General features: G+C 37.2%; 1 protein-coding gene across 5 annotated transcripts in view; it reads left to right on the forward strand.

Annotated features, from left to right (window-relative positions):
- PPP1R9A (protein phosphatase 1 regulatory subunit 9A) overlaps positions 1–27,769 on the forward strand; it is a gene marked incomplete at both ends in the record, with an annotated part of 320,087 nt that overhangs the window by 251,292 nt on the left and 41,026 nt on the right. For all 5 annotated transcript variants that reach the window (XM_082662101.1, XM_082662103.1, XM_082662102.1 and 2 more), the window contains 4 exons: positions 8,236–8,289; positions 10,954–11,183; positions 13,119–13,215; positions 13,917–14,088. In XM_082662101.1, the coding sequence (XP_082518227.1) occupies positions 8,236–8,289; positions 10,954–11,183; positions 13,119–13,215; positions 13,917–14,088 (553 nt within the window). The remainder of the gene's footprint in view (positions 1–8,235; positions 8,290–10,953; positions 11,184–13,118; positions 13,216–13,916; positions 14,089–27,769) is intronic.

Here is a 27,769-nt window from a genome sequence, read left to right on the forward strand (position 1 = left end):
GCCTCTCACTGTTGTGGCCTCTCCTGTTGCGGAGCACAGGCTCCGGACGCGCAGGCTCAGCGGCCATGGCTCACGGGCCCAGCCACTCCGCGGCATGTGGGATCCTGCCGGACCGGGGCACGAACCCGTTTCCCCTGCATCAGCAGGCAGACTCTCAACCACTGTGCCACCAGGGAAGCCCTACATTTCTTTTTAAATTAAAAAATACTTATTATTTCCTATCAATGCCTTTATTTTTCCTCCTTTTTTATTTTTTGGCATTAATCAGTTGCACTTGGTACATTTACTTTTGATAACCCTTACAGTCTGATAAGTGTATTTAAAGCTGTAATTTTTTTCTGAATATTGCTTTAGCTACATGTCACAATTTTTTTTTTACATTTAGAATGCCACTGCCATTTAGATGTAATTTCTTTTGCAATTTCCTCTTTAACACAAGAATTATGTAGTGGCATATTTTACTTTCCACACATTTCAACTTTATTTTGCTATCCTTTTGTTATTGGGTTCTAATTTTATCACACTATTCAGAAAACATATTCCATATGGTAGCTATTTAGAATTTTCAAGACATCTTTTGTAACTTAATTCATAAATAGTTGTATTTAAATATTTCTCATGTATGTAAAAAGCACACATATTCTGTGCTTGGGTATGAAATTTATATAAGTTAAATTTATATAGATAAGATTAATAATACAGACACACACGTCTTCTCTGCAGTGTGGCTTAGATTTTGTTGGCTTGATGTACAAATTCTGAAAAGCATATGTTAAAGTTGCCAGCTACAGTTGTTTCTTTCTTCCTATAATTCTAGTAATTGTAGTTTTATACATTTTAAATCTTTGCTGTTAGCTGCCTATATGTTCAGGATTATTACAGCTTTTCGATTTATTGTAACGTCTCCCTTGTTCCTAATGATGCATTTTACTCCAAATTCTATTTTGTCTGATAGTAAAAATTCAACACTGTCTTCCTTTTGCTTCATATCTGCTTCACAGTATCTATTTCTTCCATCTCTTTGTTTTCAGCCATTCTGTATCCTTTTGCACAATTGTGTTTCCTTCAGTCAACCTATTCCTAAATCCTTTATACTACTCTAGGAGTCTTTGTCAGTTAATTGGTGAGTTTACCCCATTTATATTTACTTTAATCATTTTAATATTAGAACTTACATCTACCACCTTATTTCATATATTACAGTTACCATGCTTCTTGTTTTGTTTTGATCTTTTTACCTACTTGCCATTAGATACATCAGATTTTCATCTGCTGCTTAAAAGTTATACATTTTTATCCTATTCTTCTAGAGATTACCCTTGAGTAACTTTGACTCAGTCTTAGGATATTTTCTCCCAGCAATATAGAAAGGAGATCAGCAGCTATGTCTTTACCATTTAACAAAATGATAGCCATAGCATATGTTTATCTACCTCTCCTCTTCTCTCATTCTAATTATCGTGACACAGGAATGATAATTAGCTGGTTTTAATACTTTGATTCACAGCCTTTTCCCCTGAAAATGTTGTAGGGCAAGCTTCATTGTTTTGAACTAGCATTGCATACTAAAAAGGAAAAGTCTAATGACAACAGATATTTGGATGCTTGTATTACTTTAACCTTGTACTTTAAATTTTTTATCACAATTTCTTTTTTTTTTTAACAACTTTATTGGAGTATAATTACTTTACAATGTTCTGTTAGTTTCTGCTGTATAACAAAGTGAGTCAGCTATATGTATACATATATCCCTATATCCCCTCCCTCTTGTGTCTCCCTCCCACCCTCCCTATCCCACCCCTCTAGGTGGTCACAAAGCACCGAGCTGATCTGTGCTATGCGGCTGCTTCCCACTAGCTAGCTATTTTACATTTGGTAGTGTATGTATGTCCATGCCACTCTCTCACTTTGTCCCAGCTTACCCTTCCCGCTCCCCGTGTCCTCAATCTGTTCTCTACATCTGCATCTGTATTCCTGTCCTGCCCCTAGGTTCTTCAGAACCTTTTTTTTTTTCTTTTAGGTTCCATATATATGTGTTAGCATATGGTATTTGTTTTTCTCTTTCTGACTTACTTCACACTCTGACAGACTCTAGGTCCATCCACTTCACCTCAAATAACTCAATTTCGTTTCTTTTTATGGCTGAGTAATATTCCACTGTATATATGTGCCACATCTTCTTTACAGTTTCTTGAAGTAGGCCTCCTTTCATTAATTTTTTTCTTCCAATCTGCTTTCCTTGTTTTATGTTTGTGTTTATGTTTTCATTTTAGTCTATGAATATTTTCTTCATTTTTAAATTTTTTTCAGTTTCTGTTTCTTTTCTAGAAACCCTGTCTTCGGTATTATCTTTTTTATGTTTCTTTTCTGTTTTTTTCTATTTCTGAGATTGTTCTCAAATGTGTCCTCTCATGTCAATGATTCAGTTTTCTGTAGCATTAAATATGCTTTCAACTTCAAGTTCAGGTATGCTCTTTAGCACCTCTAAAATGACTTTTAATTACATTTTTAGTTTCCTTACTCTCCACTTATTCCTCATGCTTCTTCGCTTTCTCTTCATCCTGGTGTTCCATAGAGTTACTTTAAAATGTCTTTTTATTTATGGGATACATAATTTTCACAGGTTGACTTATTTGAATTTTCAAGTTGATGCTCTCTTTTCCTTGATCTGAAGTATTTAGTAATAGGCTCAGTTTTGCCTTCTTCTCATTTATTTATCTTGAAATGAGGCAAAAACCTTTTTTTGTATTCAAGCAGCAATTAGCCACTTTTAAAAATTACGAATTCCATTTCCAGACCTACATCAGGAGGACATATCTATGTGCCTAGTTTCCAGCCTGGTGGCTATTTTCTGGCAACCTATCATCTAAAGCAGTTCTCTGTACTAAGGTGGGATATCTCGCCACTCAGTTCTTGAAGTTAAAGGGGAAAAAAAAAAGTTATTCCTTGCTATCAAAGCACTTACTGTGACTGCCCCTGTCTGTATTGCTGCACTTTGGGGTCTGCAGGTGAAAGTAGGCAATGTGCCACTATCAGCCACCCTTCCTGCATTCTTTTCCTCATCTAGCAGTTGCTTTCTGAATGAATATGGAAGGTGGAGAGTTAGAGAACCTGGTTTGAGGACAGCTCCTGGGAAGGACAGTAGAGGTTGCCCATCTTCCTCACTGCGTAGACCTGGTATCTCAAGCAATCAGTGAGAGAGACACAAAGCATCTCCCTGTCTTGGGAGTGAAGCTTGGATAGATTTTTCTTAATTCAACTTCATGACTCCTTCATATTCTAGTAACAGTTGTTTCTAGTTTCAGTGTCAATTTGGTTGTGAGTTTTTCTTTTGTAATGTGATTTCACTGGAAATTTAGTGGGAAGTAGGAAGAGGCTGAATCGGAAACTGCTGGCCAGGTGCCATTTCAGTGGACTGTGCGGTGCTTCCCCTCCACCACTCCTTCTCGGGAGCCATAGATATTAGCTCCCAGTAAAAACAGTTCTGCATTTGTCTTGAGGAAAAAATATGGAGTGTAAAATATTGTGTTATTTTGCTTACTTAAGTCATAGAGAATCTATGAAAAGTAATCTAGAAGAAGTTATTAATGCATTAGATAGTAATCTTTATGGAACTTCCCATTAATATGTAGAGAAGGTAAAAAATGTTATGTACTTAACAAGAAACAGTTACTTAAAGAGTAGCTGTAATTACAGGCTGTCACCTACATCCAGCACCTTCACCATCAATAACCAGTTTATGAGCACCTCCTTAGAGAGTGACCCTGTGCTGCATATACTGCAGTTAGTGTTGCCATTCACATTAGGTTATGATATCATTCAGTCAGCTGATTTCAGCTAGTTTTGCATAATGTTTCCTGAGAAAAACACTTTTGTTAATATAAAGATAGGTACCATATATAAACCTTTGAGCAGAAATTATAAAGCAATATGGCGTAGTTTCATTTTAACAGCACCGAAGTATAGGCAAAAACAGCACTTATTTCTTCTTTTGTGGAACTTACACTGTCATGGGTAAGACAGACTGCAGTCAAATTATCACAGATCATTGTAAAAATTCTGATTCCAGTGCTGAAACTACTTCATAAAGTTGTATGCAAATATCAGTTATTATTTTGCCCTTGTAAAGTAAAAACAGAGAATGTCGCTCTTATCCGTAAAATCTCTAGTACTAGAGCGCCCTTAAAATCTTTCCTGCAAAGATAACATTTTTCCTTTTTAAAGAAAAATGTTTTTCATGCTTGCACAGGATAAGTAAAGAGTGCAGAAGTTCAGTTTTACAATGTTTATGTGTAAGGATGTTTCTATTTCTAGTGCAGTTATCTTTGGATTATATTGATTCAGTGATGTGAGTACATGTGCTGTATTCATATTTTTGAAAGAAATAAACAGAAAATAAACACAGCAGGTACACCTGCAGAATGTTATATGAGAGCTACTGTTCTCCATAGGAGTGTGTGTATTTATTTGTGCTGTAATCCTGTGGTGGATATTGATGCCATTCATGTTCAAGATGACAGAAGAGATGAAAGAGATTGATCTTATAAGTTGAGAGACACTGACCTGCAGTCCTTAACCTTTTCTTTTTATTTGTATCCTCCCTTCCCAAGTCTTTTCACCAAACCTAGATTCTCTGAAGCCCAAAAGGTCCAACAGGTATTTCAGGCTCTGTTTCTATTAACCAGCCCTGAAGACCCTGCCCCCTGCAGTCAGCCTGACCAGTCTCGGGGGTTGTCTGCAAACCCTTACAGCTGTACTCTGGAAAGCCTATTAAACGTGAAAGGAGAACTGCTCTAGAATAAGAAAACTCAACTTTGTATGCACCGTGCTTCTTTTGTCAAGTCACTTCACCTCGTTGAACATCAGTTTCCTCTTGCTCGTGAAATGGAGGTATCCCAGGCCCATCGTGCCCACTTTGCCTGGGAGGCAGGGTCCATAGTTGGAGATATGACACGTAGGCCAAAGCCGCAGGTCACCTGAAGTTTCTCTCCAAGTTTTTCTGAGGCATCTGGGAACTTCTCTCAGGACGTGGTATATATTAATTTCCCTGTAATAAGTGTTTCGAAGTTAGGTTCTATGTCGCTTTCGTGTATCCTCAACAACTAGCACAGCACCTGGCACGCAGTCTCATTCAGTAAATGCTGGTTGAATAATGAGGGAGAGATTTCTTTCTAAGTTCCATGACTCATAACAGCTGACTGAGCACCATGTTGTATGTAGTGCCAGAATACTCAGCCTACCAGAAGTGATCCGTGGTTTCCAGGTGGAGTCCTAGTTTCTCATCTGGGAGGTCACAATGATCACATATGCCTCAGGGTTTCTGTGATGATCAAATGAAAAATGTATTCCAAAGCTGGTTCAGATGAGGGGCATAAGGAAGGGAGGAACAGAGGTAGGTGGAGTCAGACCTGGGATAATTTCCATTCCACCACCTGCCTCTGCTGGGAACTTGAAGAAGCCATGTAACTTCTGTGAGCCTCTTTCCCTGTCTGAACAGCGAGGTTAACAGTGCCTGTCCTGCCTCCCTTACAGATTCATTTGCAGTGAGGAAGGAGATGATGAAAAAGGGAAAAAGGGTCCTACGAATGTAAGAAACTTAGTATTAGAGGAGAGGACTGTGGACTGGAATTTGTAAAACCTGGCTTTGACACTTACTAGCTCTGCAACTTAAACTACTGAAACACAGTTTCTTCCTATATAAAATGAAAATGTTAGATTAGTTTATTTTTAATGCTTTTCCTGTTAATAGTGGTGGATTTGTAGAAGTTCTCTTCATGCGCATGCAGGATTAAAATAATCACATATCTATAATTTTCAGCCTTATGAGTACTGGGGGAAACGTCACACTAAAACTTTTGTCCATCTTCTGAATAATGTCTGAATTTACAGACCTCATTCTGCTTTCCTGTAGCTAAAGGATTGGGCTATACTGAGTAACACTTCAAACTTTTATCAGTGTTCTCACCTCACCGCTTACGAGTTCAGCTGTCTTCTGTTATCTGTTTTGCTAAGATGGGAGGGGCAGGATAACTGAAAATCAACTTGGCTGCTCTGCAGTTTCACGTCAGTTTGTCCCACACACCAGCGGATTAGTCTAGTGTATGCATTCATAGGGAAGAAAATGCTGGCTTGGGACGAGAATTCCCTGACTCTGCAGCCTTGACAACCATCTCCAGGCCCTTCATTTCGTAAGTGTCACACCTGGAGTACTTGCAGGGGCCTTGGGGTTCTTCCCACCTAGCCCTCTCATTTTTCATATGGGAAACCGGGGCCCAGAGAAGTAGCTTGCTAGAGAACATGGCGATTTGAACAAAGAAAATCCAAAGTCCCAACCAGTTGTATTGCAATATATTACCCTACAGGGAGTTAACCACCGAGAAAATAAGATACAGCACTTTCTCCTAGTTGCGGTGTTCATCAAAAAGTCTGCCTTTTTGATTTCTTGCTACTCTTCAGCTTAGAACCAGAGGGCTTTTATTTCAGGTGCAACGTTTTACAGCATTTAGCACTTCTAACTGAGAAGTAGAGTTAGGGTAATCATATCTGAGTTCTTCAAATCATTCTTCCTTATTCTTGGCTAACTTTATAGAGGACTTACTCTATGCTAGACACTGTGCTAACAAAGAGTACTTCCTCTCTAGAGACTGTTAGAGCACAGAAGGCCCTGGGAACAGTGAGGGTGAAAGGAGCAAGAGCCGAAGAGGCAAGAGAGACCAGGTCTGAAAGCAGGAGAGTGGGGCAGAATCACATCTGAAAGTTTCAAGGTCACCCCTCAGCAGGAGCAGAGCTGTAGCTGCAGAGCCCGCAGAGCTTTAAGCCCGACAGGAAACCTGAAAGCATCCCGGAGGGGGCATTTTGCAGGGAGCGTGGGGCCTCTCAGTTTCTGGGCTTTTATTCATCAGCATCTAAGGGTGTTGAATGAACCCTGTCCTTGATTCTAACTTCTTTCCCTCGTCGTCCTTCCCATACGCCCCTGCTGGCCAGGTGAAAACCAAGGAAGTACAGATTACAAACCAGAGAGGGAGCTGAGGGTTATGAGGCGGTGTGATCTCCAAAGGTTCACATTTCTGTCTGTTCATTAGCCGTCTTTCTGATAAGAAAATCTTGGACTTATTTGATTACAGTAATATGGGAAGTTTACAGTCCCTCTGTACAATCCTAAATTCAAAATGCTCTGAGACAGTTTTTTAAAAATAATTTTGTGGCACACTCACTTGGGTAGTAAATCTGACCAAAACTGACAGGATGCTACAGTCTTACGGTCTTTAGGTACCCCCCCCTTAGTGAGAATATTCACATGTTTGGTGGCAAACATATTCATGTATCTGATTACAGAGTTGCCTCCACAGACCCTGCTGTGGGCAATAAGCAATTTATGGAAAAACGCATTTTACTACGTTTCTGAAATTGAAAGAACTCGGAATTCCAAAACCATCTGGCCCCAAGGATTTTAGAAAAGTGACTTTCAACCCATAAATCGTTTTCCGTAAATTTTGGTGTACTTATTTATCCCTTAAGGAATGAACGTTTCCTTCGTTTTTCTTCCCTATGAAGAAAAAGGGGGGGGAGGGGAGAAGCAAAACAAGTCTAAATGGTGGCTCTCAGGAGAAGAAACTGTAGCTGAAGCTTTGGGGGTGGGGGTCTAGGTCCTCAATAGGAGTAGATCTTTTAAAGGACAGAAAACTAGATCTGTACTTTTCCTGCAATTAAAAAAAAAAAAATTACAGGTTTCGCCGCGGAACTGCATCATCCTCTTCTCCAGCTTTGCAGCAGCCTGAGCTGTAAAAGAGCTGCTAAGCCTAAAATGCGTGCGAGTCACGGAACCAGAGCGCCACCTTTCTTCCAGATTTGGAATTGAAGCTTCCCGCGGCCACTGGCTGACGTGCCTGCCGAGGCTTGTTCAATCCACAAGACTGCAAGGAAACAATTCATTGACCCTCAAATCATAAAGGAAGAGCTGCAAAGAGGGCAAGAAAATGTGTTTCCTTCTCTTTGGTCCCTGAGCAATTAAATTCGTAACCTAATCTGATGTTAGGGAGTGTGAGCCATAAACCCCATGGTTAATTAGTTTGCACCTAGAGTCATTTTACACACTAGACATTTTAATTTACAACCTGCTGCATTGCAGCACTTTTCTAGGCCTTCAGCTATATAATAAGGTATTCTGCTAGCTGCTGAAGCTTTAAAAATATAGATACAATTAGTTCAGATTTTTTCTTCCTTTTCCATTTTCAGTTGCAAATCAAACATGCAGTTACAGAAGCAGAGATTCAAAAATTGAAGACCAAGGTAAGCACCAATACATGATGTTTGAATTGTACTTTTTAAACTTCAGATGCTATGAATAAATTCAACCTGAGGACTAAAGGAATTTGTTTCTGTGCATTTGAAAGAATACAAATGTGAGAGATTCATTTCCACTGTTAGCGGAAAAACCTGCCAGTGCATACTCTTAGGGCGTCAGCACCACCATACCCCTCAGTGAAAATAGCACAGTATTTTTAAATTACATATTTGCACATATGTGGCCCGTTCCCTCTGAGCTTTCCTCAAAAAGTAATGTTTATGTGTTGGTGTGATGAATTGGGAGATCGGGATTGACATATATACACTAATATGTATAAAATGGATAACTAATAAGAACCTGCTATTTAAAAAAATAAATTAAAAAGTAAATGTTTATAGTAGTTCAAGAATCCAAATTACATTTTGACCACTAATTCCTTAAGCACAAGCTGTTATTACTATATCTCTTTATCTTATCTTAAATGTTTAATTATTTATTTTTAACTTATTCATCAGAGATAATGTATTTTAACATAGCACATTACTTATCTTTCATAGAGAAAACTTCCAATTTCTAGTAATTAAGTATTATGAAATTTAATTAATATATGAATAATTTATTTTAGGTGCCAGGTGCTACCAGAAATCTTTAGACAAGTTTAGTTCATGTTATTTAAATTTGTGGAGAAATACAGGTCTTGATAAAAGGAGTATATGTTTTTAGTTTATATATGAAATAATACATAATTCAGAAGGGCATTTTTAATTGGTAAATTATAAGGTACTTGTAAGTTTCTTGAACAGTGTTTAGTTTTATCAAGTACATAATTTCAAAGATTTAAAAAGATCTTTTGAGTTACTTTAAAAACACAATAATCTTTATTTTTTATGGTCTTTTAAAAATTGAGACATAATTGCTCTCACACTACTAACAGTCCGTTTCCCTGTTCACATTAGATACACTTGTTTTGGTTTTTCCATGTGTTTTAAATGGAGATGACTTAGCAAGGCTATTTTGGTTAAATGGTATTTTTAGCTAATAACTCTGCAGCTCTTTAGTCAAAACATGTCTATACATCATTCATGGTTTCAACCAAGCTCTGTGAATAATAAGTTTTAAATTAGTAGCGGTTGGTAAATAAACAACTCGAACACGAAACATTGCTTAATAAAAGATGCAGCAAATACCCAGTCCTGTTTTAAATTGCCATGTTTCTTGTCATAGAACGGAAGAATAGAAGATTTCTTTTTAGTTGTTAGGTACAATCAGGGAAAAAGATTCACCTGGGATTGCAAGTGCTTTAACAGAGCTTATGTGTTAGATATTTAATCTAGAAAATTCTATAAATTAGTATTTTATATTTTTCTCAATATCATATTGGCATATAATAGCCATAGATTAGCTTGTTTTACTATGACTCTTTATATCCAAGTTGATAATAGAATTCCTAATTTTGAAATGTTTTTGACTACTTTTTACTTTGTAACCTGTTTTGCCAATGTGTTTAGTTTAAAATATACATAAAAACATATATTTCCACTTTCCAAATGATTTTGGAATGTTTTAGATTTTGAAAATTGATAGTTTATAATGACTGCATCCTTTTGAACTTTAACAGAGGCATGTGAAGTAGGTAAAGCACTCATTTAAAGGTTGGCTGGTTAATTGTGAATAAATGACCTTTGACCCCTTACCTGAGAGATCAGTCTTGAATTTCTTCAGAAATGAGGGATTTGGACCAGTGTGTTATCTGTTCCTAAGCTTCCCTTAAAGCAGAAACCACAAGAAGCTGCCTTTGTGTCCCATCAGAGAGATTTAAATTAATTCAGAAATCATTTATATTTTTACTCACACTGTCTTTTATACTTTTATTGAAATCGGGATTTATTAGGCTCTAGAAACTCAGAACAGTGTCAGCAAAATAATGAGCTACAAGCTATGTTCATGTCAGTTGAAATAAAAGATGTGATAATATCATCAAAAGGGATAGAAACAAAGTAAAAATCACTTTTATCAGATTATTATGCCCAAGGAGCTGTTCCAAGCGTGCTGATGTGTTATATCACAGTTCCGATTAAAGATAACATAATTTAGTCTTAGAGGACTTCATTTACTTGTCCAAGGTTTAAAGGCCAATAATGGCAGAGCCTGGAATTCAAATCTAAACTGTATGACCCCACGGTCCCCCTCTTATCCATTAGGCCATACTGCGTGCTTCTGCCCCTCTCTCCTTCCCAGCTTGCCTCTCCCCACTCCCTTTTTAGTTAACTTTTTATTTATAATTATATGTTAAAAAAAAAAAAAAAGAAAAACTCTAAAAGAAAGCGTGTTGAAGTTCATTGGATAGAATCAAACTCTAAAATACTTTTTCCTGCTCAGAGAATTTCATACACCACATAGTGTGATGTAAAGATCATGGGAGTTGGAATCAGATCCACGTTTTGTCATTTATCAGATGTGTGACCTTGTACAAACATTTTCACTTTTCAAGGCCTCCATTTTATAATCTGTGTAATAATGAAAATAATACTTGCTCTTCTCATCTCAGTGTGTTTGATGATTTGAGTATATGTAACAATGGAATTTAAAATACAGTATAAAAATATGAGGGATTTTTGCTACAGAAGTACCCAGATAATGCTTGCTTTGATATTTGCTTTGTCCAGCTACAAGCAGCAGAAAATGAGAAAGTGAGGTGGGAACTAGAAAAAACCCAACTCCAGCAGAATATAGAAGAGAATAAAGAAAGAATGTTGAAGTTGGAGAGCTACTGGATTGAGGCTCAAACGTTATGCCACACGGTGAACGAGCACCTCAAAGAGACTCAAAGCCAGTATCAAGCCTTGGAAAAGAAGTACAACAAGGCAAAGAAACTGATCAAGGATTTTCAACAAAAGTAAGCAGCTTCTAATGACTAAAGAATAGTTGTGTGTATCTAAAGAAGGTTTATATCCAGTAATTTCATAATATCTAGTGGAAAAGAAAAGGTGACCTCAGAGTCATGCCCCTAAGGAGCATAGTTAATGCATAAATAGACATTAAGTTTTAGAAATCTCTTGCATCATTTTTCATATGCAATTATAGTTTTTCTTCTATAATTTTTTGGCAACCTCCTGTTTTGTTGTTGTTGTTAATCATTAATAGTAACTGTTAAACCATTTGAACCTCTATCCTTTTTGAAACATCTGTGATTTAGAAGCAAGAAGCCCAGCTGAAGTCATGCAGAATGACTATTGGATAAAGTACTTACAAAGCAGCAACTGGGGCCTTGATGAGGCTGCTTCTATGTCTATTCTTAGAATCAGTTAACTTCAGAATTTTCCCACTACAGATAGTGTAAATATTGACTAGCAAGACCTCCTGCCCTGCCTGTTTCCTTCTTTCAGCTGTTGAGAGAATCAAAAAGGCCTTGGTTCACTGCAGTAAGAGACCATCACCACACTCTGCTTTTAAATTTCAACTGCTATTTCTGAGCTAATGCTGCTTTGCTTCCATCTGTTGAATCTTGGTGTAATTTCAGGGAGACTGACCAGGGAGATTTTTACGGATTTTTTTCAACAGTTAACTTCTGGCTAACTAGAATAATAGAAAGTAGCACCAGTATCTCATCTGGTCTTCTATGTCAAGCCTTAAAAGCTAAGCATAGGGCTTCCCTGGTGGCGCAGTGGTTGAGGGTCCGCCTGCTGATGCAGGCGACATGGGTTCGTGCCCCAGTCCGGGAAGATCCCACATGCCACGGAGTGGCTGGGCCTGTGAACCATGGCCGCTGAGCCTGCGCGTCTGGAGCCTGTGCTCCACAACGGGAGAGGCCACAGCAGTGAGAGGCCCGCGTACTGCAAAAAAATTTTAAAAACCTAAGCATATATGTAAGAGTCACCGTAACTATTATTTCCTATCATGGAAATAATGTTTGTAATGTTTAAAAGATATTGCTATAAAAAGTGTATTAGAAAGGGGGGAATTGTTCTTATGATCATGAATTCACTACATCACTATTTTAACTCTTTTTACCAAAAATATACCTAACTCTATTTCATGTAATAATTTTATAATAAATTCTACCAAATTTGCATATTGCATTCCAGACTTTTAAAACGGAGGTATTTCTCCTTCTCCCCATATTATCCTCAGGCATGTAGTGACAGCTCCCCCTCAGTGTTTCTGACCCAACAGCCCCTCTACTGCCATTTATAGGAAGCAATCTTATTATAATTATCTTTTTAAAACTCTTACCATCCAGTTCCATCAGTTTACTAGGTAAATGTGGAATTATATCTACTTGACATGTAATTATCTCCACTAAATTATCCAACATGGGTCATTAGTTCAGTAGCTTCTATCTAAATATGAACGGGTGCTCTAGAGTCAGGAGCTACAGATGAAAATCTTAGTAAGCAGGATCAAAGCATTTTTCTTTACTTGGTAATCCATTAAAAGTTTTTTTTGTTTTTTTTTTGCGGTACGCGGGCCTCTCACTGTTGTGGCCTCTCCCGTTGCGGAGCACAGGCTCCGGACGCGCAGGCTCAGCGGCCATGGCTCACGGGCCCAGCCACTCCACGGCATGTGGGATCTTCCCGGACCGGAGCACAAACCCGCATCCCCTGCATCGGCAGGCAGACTCTCAGCCACTGCGCCACCAGGGAAGCCCCCATTAAGACATTTTATTTGCTTTCATTACTAGATACCTTTTCTCTGTGATTGAGTTTTGTTTATTTAAACAGCTGTCTAGTTACTTATTTCACTGTGCAGTTCATTGCTTCTGATAGGAATTTTTACATTTCCTCATTTGTTGAGTGTTTGATGCAATGAGATCTATTATTTTCTTCTTAAGAGAACTTGATTTCATCAAAAGACAGGAAGCAGAAAGAAAGAAAATAGAAGATTTGGAAAAAGCTCATCTTGTGGAAGTTCAAGGCCTGCAAGTACGGGTGAGTTATATGCTCAAAGCCACTGAGTAATAGGGCAGCCAGACAAAAGTATAATTTGAAAAGATACATGCACCCCCATGTTCATAGCAGCACTATTTACAATAGCCAAGATGTGAAAACAACCTAAATGTCCATTGACAGATGAATGGATAAAGAAGATGTGGTACATGTATACAATGGACTACTACTCAGCCATTAAAAAGAATGAAATAATAGAGATTATCACACTAAGTGAAGTAAGTCAGAAAGAGAAAGACAAATACCATATGATATCACTTACATGTGGAATCTAAAATACAACACAAATGAACATATCTATGAAACAAAAACAGACTTACAGACATAGAGAATAGACTTGTGGTTGCCAAAGAGGCGGGAGGGTTGAGGAGGGAAGGACTGGGGGTTTGGGATTAGCAGAAGCAAGCTATTATGTATAGGTTGGATGAACAGCAAGGTCTTACCGTATAGCACGGGGAACTATGTTCAATATCCTGTGGTAAACCATAATGGAAAAGAATTTGAAAAGGATATATATATGTATAACTGAGTCACTTTGCTAAATAGCAGAAATTAAACACAACGTTGTAAATCGACTATGTTTTAATAAAATTTAAAAAAAAAGAATAGGGTAGTTTTGCCTAGTGCTTGGAGAGAAGTGCTGATTTAGGGTTTCATGAATAGATATTTTTTTTCTCTCTTAGATTAGAGATTTGGAAGCTGAGGTGTTCCGGCTACTGAAGCAAAATGGGACTCAAGTTAACAATAACAACAACATCTTTGAGAGAAGAACATCTCTTAGTGAGGTCTCTAAAGGAGATACCTTGGAGAACTTGGATGTCAAGCAGACACCTTGTCAAGATGGCCTAAGTCAAGGTTTGTTTAACCTAACCATAAAAAATGTTTTTAATGACTGTAAAATTTGGCCTTACATTCTTCTTTTTTTAACTCAGAGATTTAAAAGTTGAAAAAGTCTTCCTGCTGTGGGAAAGAAAAATGGGCTTATCAAAATAGGAAGTTATAATTTTTCTCTCATCTTATCAAAAATAAATCTTTGATGTAAAGAATTAACAAAATTCCAAATCGGACAAGTCAGATATTATTTTTAAACCACCATAAAATTGAGAAGCTTAATAAACTGCCTTAAATTGATAGCTCGTCCCATATAGGGTGAGTTACACTACTTAAGTATTAATTAGTAAGGCTTAAAATGAGTGATTTTTAAGTCCCTAGAAAGAAGATCTTTTTCATAACATCAGAAGGCTGACTTCTAGCACTTGGAATTCACTAAGAAGTTCTGTGTGCTTTTCTGCTTTTACCTCGATGTCCTGTGTATACGTCTCATTCTTTCCTGTCAGAGACCAAATCAGACCAGAACACGGGAAGCATTTTGTATTGTGAATGGCTGTCTTCTTTCATACACCAACCATAAATAAATCACTTATTTGCTTCCCTCACACACGCCCGTGCATAGACTGTGTGTATAAGAATGTGTATGAATGTTTTAATACGTATAGTGTATTTATAAATTAGAGGATGTATAAGAATTTATAACGATAAATGCACAGGCGGACATAAAACTTTTTATTTCATCTTTTAAAATAGGTACCTAGTAGACCTTAGAAAAAGTGAAAATAAAAGAATGTCATGTGGCAGCATTGTCGTGAAGGGACTGACAACTCACAGGCAGTGGTTTGACATGCAGTAAAACTGTGATCACTAATGAGCTGTTTAATTCTTTGATGCTCTTTCGCACATATTAAAATGTCTCCAATGAGATTTTTCCTGATAAACAAGTGTTTATATCATATCGTTAACTTTCAGAACTAAACTCTTAGCCGTTGAAAGTGAGAAGTATTGGAAATTTTCATTTAAAAGTAAAGTGGTATTTAGAGATTTGCATCTGTTCACTAAGTTTATATCCTTTTGCTGTGTTTTCCCTTACTAAGACATAATCTGTAAATAATGCCTCCCAGGCAGTTAAAGAAGAGTATTTAGCACCCACATTACCACTAACTGAGGAGGTATGTGACTTTAGGAAGGTCATTCAACTTCTCTGGCTTGGTTTTTTACTATGTATAACATCAAAATGGCAACACTTCTTTCTTCTCCACCCTAAAGGGTGTTTGAGGTGAAAAAAAGAAATTTTATTAGAGCTTTTATGGAGTTACAATTTTTATATCTGGAACTCGATAAGATTGTTTTCTTTAAAAAGTCAGAAATCAAATCAATGTGTTTTTTTACCTTTTTGAATATTTTAATTCTTCAAATTCGTCGTAGTTTATAATAAATATATATTCCTGCTATGCCATACACAAAGTATGATCAGTAACCAGTAGCTTTCCACAGTCTAATTCATTTCTGTTCATTTCTTTTAGTTCAGAAATCTGTATCCTGTCAAACATATAATTAATGGTATTTATTAAATTATATTACTACAGAATATCAGCAAACTATACTATAAACATGCTGATTTGGATTAAAACCTTACATTTCTTCTGAACCCTTTTTCTTCTCTTCTACACCCTCCATTTTGCCACATAATTATCAGTTTCCCTAGCAACACTGTCGGTTCACGGTGAGATGCAGAGACTACTAATTCTTCCTGAAACCAATCCATGCTTGTGCAGTAGAGGTAGAATCAGTCATCTCAGACATTAGTAGCATACATATCAAGCGGTACTCTTCCAGTTTTGCTGCCGAGGACAGTCAGTGATAAATCTCCTTGAATTTCAGTTGCTTGATCACATAAACTAAAATGGCTTGGTCAGTAGCTAGATAGGAATGCTCTGGAAAGCACTTTTCTAAAGTGATCCTTTGCTTCTGTTGCTAGGGAACGCTGAAGTCCTAGAGGTTCAGAAAAGGAAGTAAAGCAGCGGACCAAACGCAAGCCATTTGGTATTTAATGATCACCCTCCCCCCCAACACACACCTTTTTGCAACAGGATGGGTACAGCGGTTGAAGTCAGTTCTGCTAGTCTGCGCCCTTGAGGTGCAGTGCTTTACCTCTCCACCTCCTGTGGACTGTCCAGTTCTGATTTGTTTTCCAAGCACTGGAGTGTTTTATTGATAGGATGAGTGGTTTAGCATCTTTTTGGGTCTGAGGCAGCTCAGTGAAGCAAAAGGATTATCAGTTATAGGTCAGTGAAAATCTATGTTAGAATGAAATGTGAAAGAAAAGGAAGGAGAGAGTGAAGGAGGCAGAAAGGTAAGAGGAGGAAAGGAAGAGCATGTTAGCAGCTGCTTCTTCACAAGAACTCATGTTCTTCTAGGAACGAGAGTCCCAACTGGGGATGGATTAATTATGTGACTCTCGATATTAAATTATTGTACATTTTAGAGTGATAAAACCGTTTTCAAACCATGCAAAAATTTGCCACAGTTAAATTTATATCCAAACATCATATGTATGGTTCTTTCTATAAACTAAGCCTACTCAAGTATCTCATTAAAATGTTGACAGATTGGGAATTCCATGGAGGTCCAGTGGTTAGGACTCTACGCTCTCACTGCTGAGGGCCCCGGGTTCAATCACTGGTCACCAAAAAAAAAAAAAAAAAAAAATGTTGGCAGATTATATATACAAATATATTATTTAACACATTCTGATACTTTTTTCTTAAAATCCATAAAGCAACTATAACAATTTCTTTTCACCAAGAGATGAAACAAACTCTAAATCCCTTCTAGTTTACACCAGTATGCTGGTCAGATACTAGTTTACATGTGTTCCAGGATGTGAAAAATGACAGTTTTGTCCCACTGCCATGTTTCATATTTATAATTTCTTAGTGTCTGAGTAATGCTGGTCTGTATAAGAGTTCTCTACCTTGTATCCAAAGGCCCCGAAGTGACTAGAAATGTCTGTGGCCACTCAGATATTCAAGTCAGGATTAGAAAAAGAGCAGAAAACAGGCATGTTAGAGAGATCTTGGTAGGAAAAAGGGTTGTAGTCGTAGTTTGATTAACTTCCTAAAAAACTCACTTAAATACCATGCTCTTCCTGAGGCAGGTGAAGGGTTTGGTATGAAACAAATAGATGATAGAAACATTTTTAAGAGATGAGAGGGAGTTTGAAGAAGAGAAAAAAGTGAATAAAATTAGAATAATTTTTTTCCTGATTCATAGACCTTATGTTAAAAGTGGGACCTTATGTTAAAAGTGTGTCATAGGGTGTTCTTGGAGTAAAAGTAGTCTTTGGATGCCGGAAGAAGAGCTTATACTTAATTCTGTAAGCATTGTGACCCATTAACAGTTTTGTTTTTTCTCAGAAATTAAAAACTCTTTTAATGGAAAAAGATAACATTTGCAAAGTCAGCAGTAGTGATAACAAACAATACTTTAACACAATATTGTAAATCAACCATACTTCACTTAAAAAAATTAATTCTTGGGAACTGATGTAGTGTTTCTACGGGCCAGGCAGTGTTTTAAGTTACAGCAATTCATTTAATCCTCACAACAACCCTAAGAAGTAGTATTGCTGTCATCCCATTTTACAGATCAGGAAACTTCAGATGCAGAAATTAAACCATCTGTCCAAGGTCACTCAGTGAGCAAGAGGTAGAACCAGGAGCTGGACTCATCCAGCTCCACAGCCCATTTTCTTAACTATTCAACTGAACTGTACTGGTTTTCTGGAGTCTGCTGCTTCTCCTAGACAACTGATAGGAACTCTTTGCCCCCAGAAAAGGCTGAAATCATAGGAAGTCAGGAAATCCAAAGCAATACCGTTAATAGTTTTGAGGCATAACAGGAACTGGGTCACTGCTAGGTTTGTAAGTGTAATTCAAGGATCCCTTTGAAGTTTGGGCATTAGTACCAAATGCTTCTTTTATTTCACACCCATCTACTCAGCCAGTGGGGCACTGATTAGATAACACTGCAAGTTATCTTCTCCAAAGTATGAACATGGAAGATGGTATATAAAGCATTTTATCCTTAGTTCTTTTAGTTACTTACTATTTCTTAACTCTAATGAGAACTGTGCAAGAAGAAAAAAGACTTAAATTGCAAGATAGAGGATTATAGGAAAGTCGAGACTTTCATAGTAAATTGTGGCTGGAATTAGTCAATCCTGATTTTTTTTTTTTTAAGATTTGTTATTTATTTATTTATTTATTTATTTATGTTTGGCTGCATCGGGTCTTAGTTACGGCATGCAGGATCTTTTGTTGTGGCTTGCGGGCTTCTCTCTAGTTGCATTGTGCGGGTTTTTTTTCTCTAGTTGTGGTGTGCAGGCTCCAGGGTGCTTCGGTTCTGTAGTTTGTGGCATGCAGGCTCTCTAGTGAGAGACGCAAGCTCAGTAGCTGTGGCGCACGGGCTTAGTTGCCCCGCGGCATGTGGGATCTTAGTTCCCTAACCAGGGATCGAACCCACGTCCCCTGCATTGGAAGGCAGATTCTTTACCACGGAACAACCAGGAAAGTCCCAATCCCAATATCTTTAAAAATAAAAATATTTCTTAGCTACTTTTTAGGTAATTTAAGAATATCCTAGAGAAAGGAGCATAATGATAATGAAAATAATATCTTCTTGCTGTTTCTCTTTTCCCTTACTCTTTTTCCACAAAATGGTTCAGCTGTTGCAATAAGACCCCAGGTTTCTTTTTTTTTTTTTAATTTTTATTTATTTATTTATTTTGGCTGCATTGGGTCTTCATTGCTACCCACGGGCTTTCTCTAGTTGCGGTGAGTGGAGGCTACTCTCCGTAGTGGTGTGCGGGCTTCTCATTGAGGTGGCTTCTCGTTGTGGAGCACCGGCTCTAGGCACGAGGTCTTCAGTAGTTGTGGCACACGGCTCAGTAGTTGTGGCTCATGGGCTGTAGAGTGCAGGCTTGGTAGTTGTGGCACACAAGCCTAGTTGCTCCGCGGCATGTGGGATCTTCCTGGACCAGGGCTCGAACCTGTGTCACCTGCACTGGCAGGCAGATTCTTAACCACTGCACCACCAGGGAAGTCTCAGGCCCCAGATTTCTTAAAAGTAGATCTCAGATAGTAGTCCACATTTGAATCCTGAACCCAGTAAGCATCGTCCCAAACCTGAGATTTGTGGACATATCAGTAGAACTCTGAGCCTGCTTAGATATTCAGGCCAGCTAATTCTTTGGTCAGTAGGCCCTATCGTATGGTATTTGCTTATTGTGACCCATTTGTTAGCTTATTGGTTTGCACTGAATCTGATTTTCCTGAATTGAATCGTTTTTTTGTAACTTACTCATATTTAAATAAAGTCTTTATCAGGAAGAGCAAGGGGAAGTAAACAACTGCCATTAAGGGTATTTGCCTTTTTCACCACCTGTGTGTTTTTAAATTCTTATATTTCATTCATCATGCACTGTCTAGAAATAACTTGGAGCGACACCTTTATATGACAGGAGAGAGTGAATTGAAAGTGGCAAGATAAAGGAGAACAATGAGGCTGAGGACAGAGTAGAACCAGATATGATGCTACAAGTGTATATACCATATTTTTATTATTTCTGAAGCTAAGTCTTTAATTTGGCTGTAAACTTTCTAGTCATCAGAAGGAGATGGAAACCCTGGTCCATTACATCCTACACAGTGTTCATAAGATTAAGATAAACCATCTGCTCAAGAGAAGTATAACTACTGGTACAAATAATGCATGATTTGGAGCAGTGATATTAATATTGATAACATCCTTACAGTAGATCCACTGATGATTGTATTAGGGCATTTTCACACAGTGAACCTCAGTGTGGACTAATGGCATCACATAAATATACAATGTACTGTTCAGTAAAGGCAATTTAAATTACTGAGAGGAGAGGATGTATAAGAAATGATGGTACTTAGCTCTCTGTTGACCTAGGTTGGTGCTCAGGTGCTCTGTCATGTATGTCAGGTCAAATTTGTTAACCATATTCAAAACTTCTAGAGTGTGTTACTGAGGGAGATGCGTCAAAAAATAACACTATAATTGTAGATTTATCTGTTTCTTCTTTTGGTTATGTCGGTTTTTGCTTTATGTGTTTGAGGTGATGTTAATGGATACATACAATTTAGAATCGTTATACCTTCTTGGTAGATTGACCTCTGATCATTAGGAAATATCCCTCTTTATTTCTAGTAGTTCACCTTGTTATCGATTTTGTTTGAGATTTGAAGAGCTGTATCAGCTTTCTTTTAGTAAGTGTTTCTGTGGTATCTTTTTCCATTCTTTTACTGCAAATTTTCCATGTCTTTTATAAGTAATGGCTAGTTGTTTATTTCTATTACAGTCTCAATCTTGCTTTTAAAAAATTTTCTCAATCTTTAAGATGCATTTAGAACGTTGCTATTTAATTTATTTACTGATATATTGAGTTTAAATCTAACATCTTACTATTTGTTTCTAATCTAACAAAAAATCTTCCTTTGTTCTTTTTATCTGCTTTCTTGCCTTCTTTTGGATTAATCAAGTGGGGATTTCTTTTCTTATTTACTTTTTCCTATATTAACTTTATTCTTTGTGTGGTTACCTACAGATAAAATTTAGAATATTTGCTGGAGAGGATGGATTGACTATTCATTAAGATGTCCCCATTCAACTGTTGTGGGGGGGTTGTTTGTTTGTAAACAAGTTTATTAACATGATTAAAAACATTTTGGGGGGCTTCCCTGGTGGCGCAGTGGTTGAGAGTCCTCCTGCCGATGCAGGGGACACGGGTTTGTGCCCCGGTTCAGGAGGATCCCACATGCCGCAGAGTGGCTGGGCCCGTGAGCCATGGCCACTGAGCCTGCGCATCCGGAGCCTGTGCTACGCAACGGGAGAGGCCACAACAGTGAGAGGCCCGCGTACCGCAAAATAAAATAACAGCATTTTTTGAATAATGACAAAGAATTTCTAAACATGAAAGAATATCGGTGGCTATACCTTATATATAACCAATATTTGAAATTGAATGGGCAAGCTTTTTTGCCAGTCTTCCTTTTATTAAAAAAAATCCAGTTATTGGTTCCATGTGAAGTCATGACTTGTCTTGTTTGGGAATGAGTCCTTACTGCAACTAAGCATAAAAAAATATCTTCCATAATTGGAGCATGACCTGCATTACCAAGTAAAAGAGTTGGTAAAAATCCTCAAAGCGTTGGGGATTTGTTTTTTCTTAAAAACAAGAAAACATTCTTTTTATACAAGTGTTGTAGTTCTTTGTGAGCTTTTAATAAATATAAATTGTCAGTAAGTTAGAGGTTATACTCCCTGGCAAATGCCTTGAGTATGGTTTTCTGTGTAGCTAATGTAGTATAGATCTGTATATTTAACAGTTAGGATGGATATGGGGTTAATACAGGTTTCTGAGGTTTAAACTAACATTATTGTGTTCTGGAATAGAGTTCCTCCTCTACTCTCAGATGAGTGGAGTGAACGCCCACTGGCTGGCCAGAATTCTCTTTATTTAAAAAAAAAACCTACTTGTTCACAAAGGTAAATGTTGAATCCAGAAATGTATTTTAAAGTCTACATATATATTATCATGACCAACTGTGTCTATGTAAGAAACACAAAGTTGGTTCAACATTTTAAAACTCATATAATTCACACATTAACTAGAGGAAAAATGTATATAATCATTTTATTAGATGAAGACAAACACTAAAGTTGAACAGTTATTCATGGTAAGAAGTTTATTAAGCTAGAAATACATAGGAACTTTCTTAACTTGTTATGTGAGGCTAACAAAAGTCTCTATCAATCATCATATTTAGTGGTCAAATGTTAAAATCAAGAATTTCCTTTAAAATTAAGAATATTTTTAACATTTCACCACTAAATGTCTTTTTTTAATAAATTTATTTATTTATTTATTCTTGGCTGCATTGGGTCTTCGTTGCTACATGCGGGCTTTCCCTAGTTGCGGTGAGCAGGGGCTACTGTTTGTTGTGGTGCACGGGCTTCTCACTGTGGTGGCTCCTCTTGTTGTGGAGCACGGGCTCTAGGTGCGCAGGCTTCAGTAGCTGTGGCACGAGGGCTCAGTAGTTGTGGCTCACGGGCTCTAGAGTGCAGGCTCAGTAGTTGTGGCTCATGGGCCTAGTTGCTGCACGTCATGTGGGATGTTCCCATACCAGGGCGCAAACCTGTGTCCCCTGCATTGGCAGGCGGATTCTTAACCACTGTGCCACCAGGGAAGTCCCCCACTAAATGTTTATTACCACATCTATTCAATGTTATCCTAGAGGTCCTAGCAAGTAGTAGACAAGCAAAAGAGATAAAAAAATATAAGGAGTGAAAAGAGGCAAAACTATCACTATTCACAGATAATAAAATTGAATACATAAAAATACTCGAGCCTACAGGTCATTAGAATTAAGAATTTAGCAGGGTGGATGGCTCTTAGAATCATAAGACATCAGTCAACTCTGACAAAAAAACGTAACTTCTTAAAATATAAATTTATTTATTTATTTATTTATTTTTGGCTGTGTTGGGTCTTTGTTGCTACGTGCGGGCTTTCCTCTAGTTGCGGTGAGCGGGGGCTACTCTTCATTGTGGTGCTTGGGCTTCTCGCTGCAGTGGCTTCCCTTGTGGAGCACCGGCTCTAGGTGCGCGGGCTTCAGTACTTGTGGTTTGCGGGCTCTAGGGCGCAGGCTCAGTAGTTTGGGCGCACGGGCTTAGTTGCTCCGTGGCATGTGGGATCTTCCTGGACCAGGGCTCGAACCCATATGCCCTGCATTGGCAGGCGGATTCTTAACCACTGTACCACCAGGGAAGTCCCAAAAAACGTAATTTTTTACAAGCTACCATTTATGATAGCAACAAAAAATATAAGGTAGCTAGTATGAATTTAACAAAAGAACCTCAAGACCCATGAAAAGACATTCAAGAAGACCCATATAAATCAAAAGAGATAGGAAGCCTGAATACTGTAAAAATGATATTATGCCAAATTAATCTATGTATTCCATACAGTTTCCATCAGAATTTGAACAGGGTTTTTTGTTTGTTTGTGTTTTTTTTTGGAACATGACAAGTTGTTTCTAAAATGTAGGTGGAAGAACAACTTGACCCAGAATAGTCAAGATACTCCTGAAGAAAACCAAGGTGAGGGAACTTGTTCTTTCAGATGCTTAGATTCATTGTAAAGCAATAGTATTAAGACAGTGTAGTGTAATCTGAGCAATTGACAAGTAGACCAGTGCAACAGAATAGAGTCTGAAACAGACTGATCCATTCATGTTAGTTTGAGAATGATTCAAAACTGACATTGCAGATTAGTGGGGCAAGGATGGACTAACAAATGTCTGGGAAAATTGACGATTCAAATGGAGAAAAATGAAATTGGATCCCATGAAATAGAATTCATTCATGAAATAGATTTCAAATGGATTGTAGTCTCAAATATGAAAGGCAACATTTATAACTTTTAGAAGAAAATGTAGCAGAATGCTTATGCGATCTCTTATTTAACACACAAAAATCCAAATCATAAGAAAAGTTTTATAAATTTGACCACAGTAATATTAAGAAAATCTGATCATGAAAAGATACTATAAAAACATAGAAAGAGAAGCCAAAAATTGAGAGAAGATATTTACAGCCCATGTAACTAAGAAAAAAGATCGTTATCGTTATCCAGAATATACTTAAAACTTTCCCCAATCATAAGAAAATACAACTAACATAATAGAAAAATGGACAGAACACATAAGCAATCTGTTCACAAAAGAGGAAACTCAAAGATTGGTGAACATAAATAAACATTCAACCTCATTAATAAAAATAAAATGATTGGCAAAGATAAAGTTTCACAGTAATATGTGATAGCCAGTATGTAGGGGAAAAAGAGAAAACTCATACAACTATTTTGTTAAAACAATTTGATATTATCTAGTAAAATGGAAGATGTACAAATTCTATGGCCCAATAAGTTCACTCCTGTGTATATATATGCTCTCCAGAAATTCTTGTGTACCAGGAGACATGTTCAAAAATACACAGCAACATCATTCATAATAGCTACAGTAAAAATTTAATTAATTCTAGTCAAACCTTTCAACATAATGTTGAGCAAACAAAAAAAATGATTTGAAGAATATTATGTACAGTTCATTACCATGTGTATAAAGTTTAAAAGCAAGCAAAATTAATCAGTATATTCTTTAGAGATACTTTTGTGGAATAACTAGGAGAAAAAAACAGGGGTTATAACTAGGAACGGGACATGGAGAGGGCTTCAAAAGTACTAATTTTGTTTCTTCGGCTTGATAGTAGGTACATGGGTGTCTTTTTTTCCCCCTTCTATTTCTATATGACTTACATATATGGTATACTTTTTTGCATAAATAAAATATTTTAAAATAAAAAATATTAAGTAGCATAATTAAAAGATGAGAATGAGAAAAACCACAAAAAATTTTTAGGCTTAAAATATTAGTTTAAGATTTGTAAGAAAAAAAAAGCCAGCACCAGCCAGACATTTACATCGATAAGGAAGTTCATGAGGTGTTTGGACTCCTCCAAGAAATTATTTTCTGCTGAGGCTGTAACTATGTGTTGTCTTTGTGTTTCCCTGAGCCCTCAGTGTTAGTGGCTCTTTTCTGCTACCTGTAGATTTGAGGCCAGGCCAGACTCCTACCACCGCATCTGATTTATTTCCTGATAGAGTCTGAGAGTACATTAAACATTCACTTTTAGCACTGGAACCCAGAATTTTAAAAGAAGGTTAAAGACATGATTAAAGTCAGAATTCATGAAATGGAAAGTTATTAAAAGGAAAGTGAATGCTTACACTACATCATCAGGAGTGTCTTATACAAGAGCATGAGATACAGAGCAGTGAAGTAATTATTCCATGCTGTCATGTTGTTTAGTTCTAAATTGGGGCAGGGGAGAATTCTTGACTACATTCAAGCTTTCTTTATCATGCCTATAGATATAATTTTTTGGTAAACTTTCACAATTTTTATTTTTCCTGAACAGGTTATTTTCAGTAATTTTTAAAAATATTTATTTGTTTATTTTTGGCTGCGTTGGGTTTTCACTGTTGAGGCGAGCGGGGGCTACTCTTTGTTGCAGTGCGCGGGCTTCTCACTGCGGTGGCTTCTCTTGTTGCAGAGCACAGGCTCTAGGTGTGTGGGCTTTAGTAGTTGTAGCGCGTGGACTCAGTAGCGGTGCATGGGCTCTAGAGCGCAGGCTCAGTAGTTGTGGTGCACGGACTTAGTTGCTCCGTGACATGTGGGATCTTCCCGGACCAGGGCTCAAACCCATGTCCCCTGCATTGGCAGGCAGATTCTTAACCATTGCACCACCAGGGAAGTCCCTTCAGTAACTCTTGATCCCCAGTAAGTAATTTTGACCATGAAATATTATTGTACTAATTAAAGGTTGAACATTCCCAGTAAATCACTGTGGAAAATTTTAATGAACAAGCCAAATAAATGAGAAATCACTACTTATTGATTGTTTTCTGGCATATCATTAAAGCCAAAATCTGTTCTCTTACTCAAAAAGCAAAGCACCTAAATTGCCTGTCTAGTTTTGTGCAAGTTTTGCATCTGTCTATGTGTAAGCCATTAAGACTTTTGTTGACAAATCAATGAGGCATTCAAAAGGAGGTATTTAGTGGCAAAACGGCAACTCTCCTTGGTTCATGTTTCTCACTGCATCTTCATAAGTTCACAGAAGTCACCAGACCCTTCGGTCATACTGATAATATGTATTAGTGCTAGAAGAGATCTAAAGTTGTTTTGATGGAAAGCAAGTTATTTTTTCAGAAGCTAAGTAATTTTCTGTTCATTTTAGGAAAAGTAAGCTACTTCATATTTTATTTTGGCTTTTGAATAAAATTCAATTAAAATAAAATTTTATTCAAAAGCCAATTGAACTGTAAAGGTAGGTTATGATCTTCTGGAAGTCAAGACAATTTTAACCCAACTGTGGAATATAGCTCCTTTTCAAGGAAATGTCACAAGCTAGCTGTGTTTTGAAGTGTTTCTTATATTTTATAAATATGCTCTGGTTCACCGTGGAATCCTAATTTTATAGATTGGAAGACAGCATATGATTATGCTAAGGTAAGCTGACTAAACGAATTAGCTGGGAAATCAGGGTGGAGGGATATAAAAGTAGGAAGGAGAAGATGCTGTACGGGGTGGTTTGTATATGAAGTATGTGCAGTGGGTTCCTGTAGATTATTTAAGATTTCACTTAAGATGTCTACCAGCCAAGAGGGAAACACAATCAATCATGGGGTCACAGCATCTATAGAATTAAAACTCGAACAGCTATTTCTGGAATTAAGACCAGAAAATTCTCTTGTGTGCATGGTTCTGAACAGTCTGCCAACCATATTGTTCCAGTAGTTATAGTACTGAGATCCTTAAGGTTTTTTCTGTTAATATGGGGCACAGACATCAGGTTATAACTGAATTCTCTTAGGTGGACATGAAGTAATGTTCTACTTCAATGCCGTGCCCTGATTATTTCTGAGACCTATAGGAAATTCCACTTATGAGGAAAGTTAGGAAAAATTAGAACGTATCTGAAAATTTGAAACTGAAAACTCTGTTGCTTGTGAGTTTTCTGATGAAACAGAAGGGTTTGGGGCACCAAAAAGTCATTCTTACTTTTATTTTGGTTTTAATGTTTGATTTATTCAAGTTATATTATCAAAAACCTAGTTCTTTACATTTTAAAACTTGATTTGCAAATCACTGCTAAGTGATCGTTGAATAATATTTAGTTCCTATTTACAGACTTAGCTAATTGAACATGTACAAACATTTAAAATTGCATTTATAAATTTTTTATATTTGATTTCCTTTTTAAGTACTATTGTTAGCAACTGACAGTCTTTGCAAGTACTTAAGAAGCTCTTATACATCTGTTCTATTAAACTTACAAGTATTGTGATCTTTAAAGTTTTCTTAAATCTTCTAATGCTGTATTATGCAACTCAGTCTTCCTCTAGTCAAAAGATACTGTGCAAGTATCTTTTGCACAGTTTTGGAAGCCAACAATTATCACCTCAGGTAACTTAGGTTATTTTCTACCAAAGACGTAAAATCTTAGTTCTTCCCATACTAATCAAGGAAGATGTTATGTCACAGTATATAATTTGGGGACTTGCCTAACTAGCATGCTTGGAATTACTAATATCCAGAGATTATTGACAGAAAAACTGATTAGATTCCTATAAGCAACCCTGAGTGAGAATACAGAAGCTTGTTTATTGTTGTCATGGCAAAGACACTATAGTGTTAAGAAAAGGATATTCACATAAACCACCTGCCTAGACCCAAGCTCTGACATGACTTCATAGTCTTACTCACAGAAGTCTGCAATTCCCAGCCGGTTTGCCCATTTGATTTGATTTTACATTTCTTCAAATTTTGGGTAATGCAAATCTTTTCTATCAGAGTCTAAAGACAGCTTACAATGAAGGAGTCCGAAGATATTTAAATGCCCTGTTGTCTAAATCGCAATTCTGTATTCCTTTATGTTCTCAGAATCAAGCAACTCTTACAAGTATTTCAAATGATATATGATGGAATTTAGTTTTTTATATAGTTTTTTTCTGACTTGTAGTCACTTCTTCCATGGGTAGTTTAGCCTA

Source organism: Grampus griseus (genome assembly GCF_964374135.1).
Source record: "Grampus griseus genome assembly, chromosome: 9".
Taxonomy (NCBI): domain Eukaryota; kingdom Metazoa; phylum Chordata; class Mammalia; order Artiodactyla; family Delphinidae; genus Grampus; species Grampus griseus.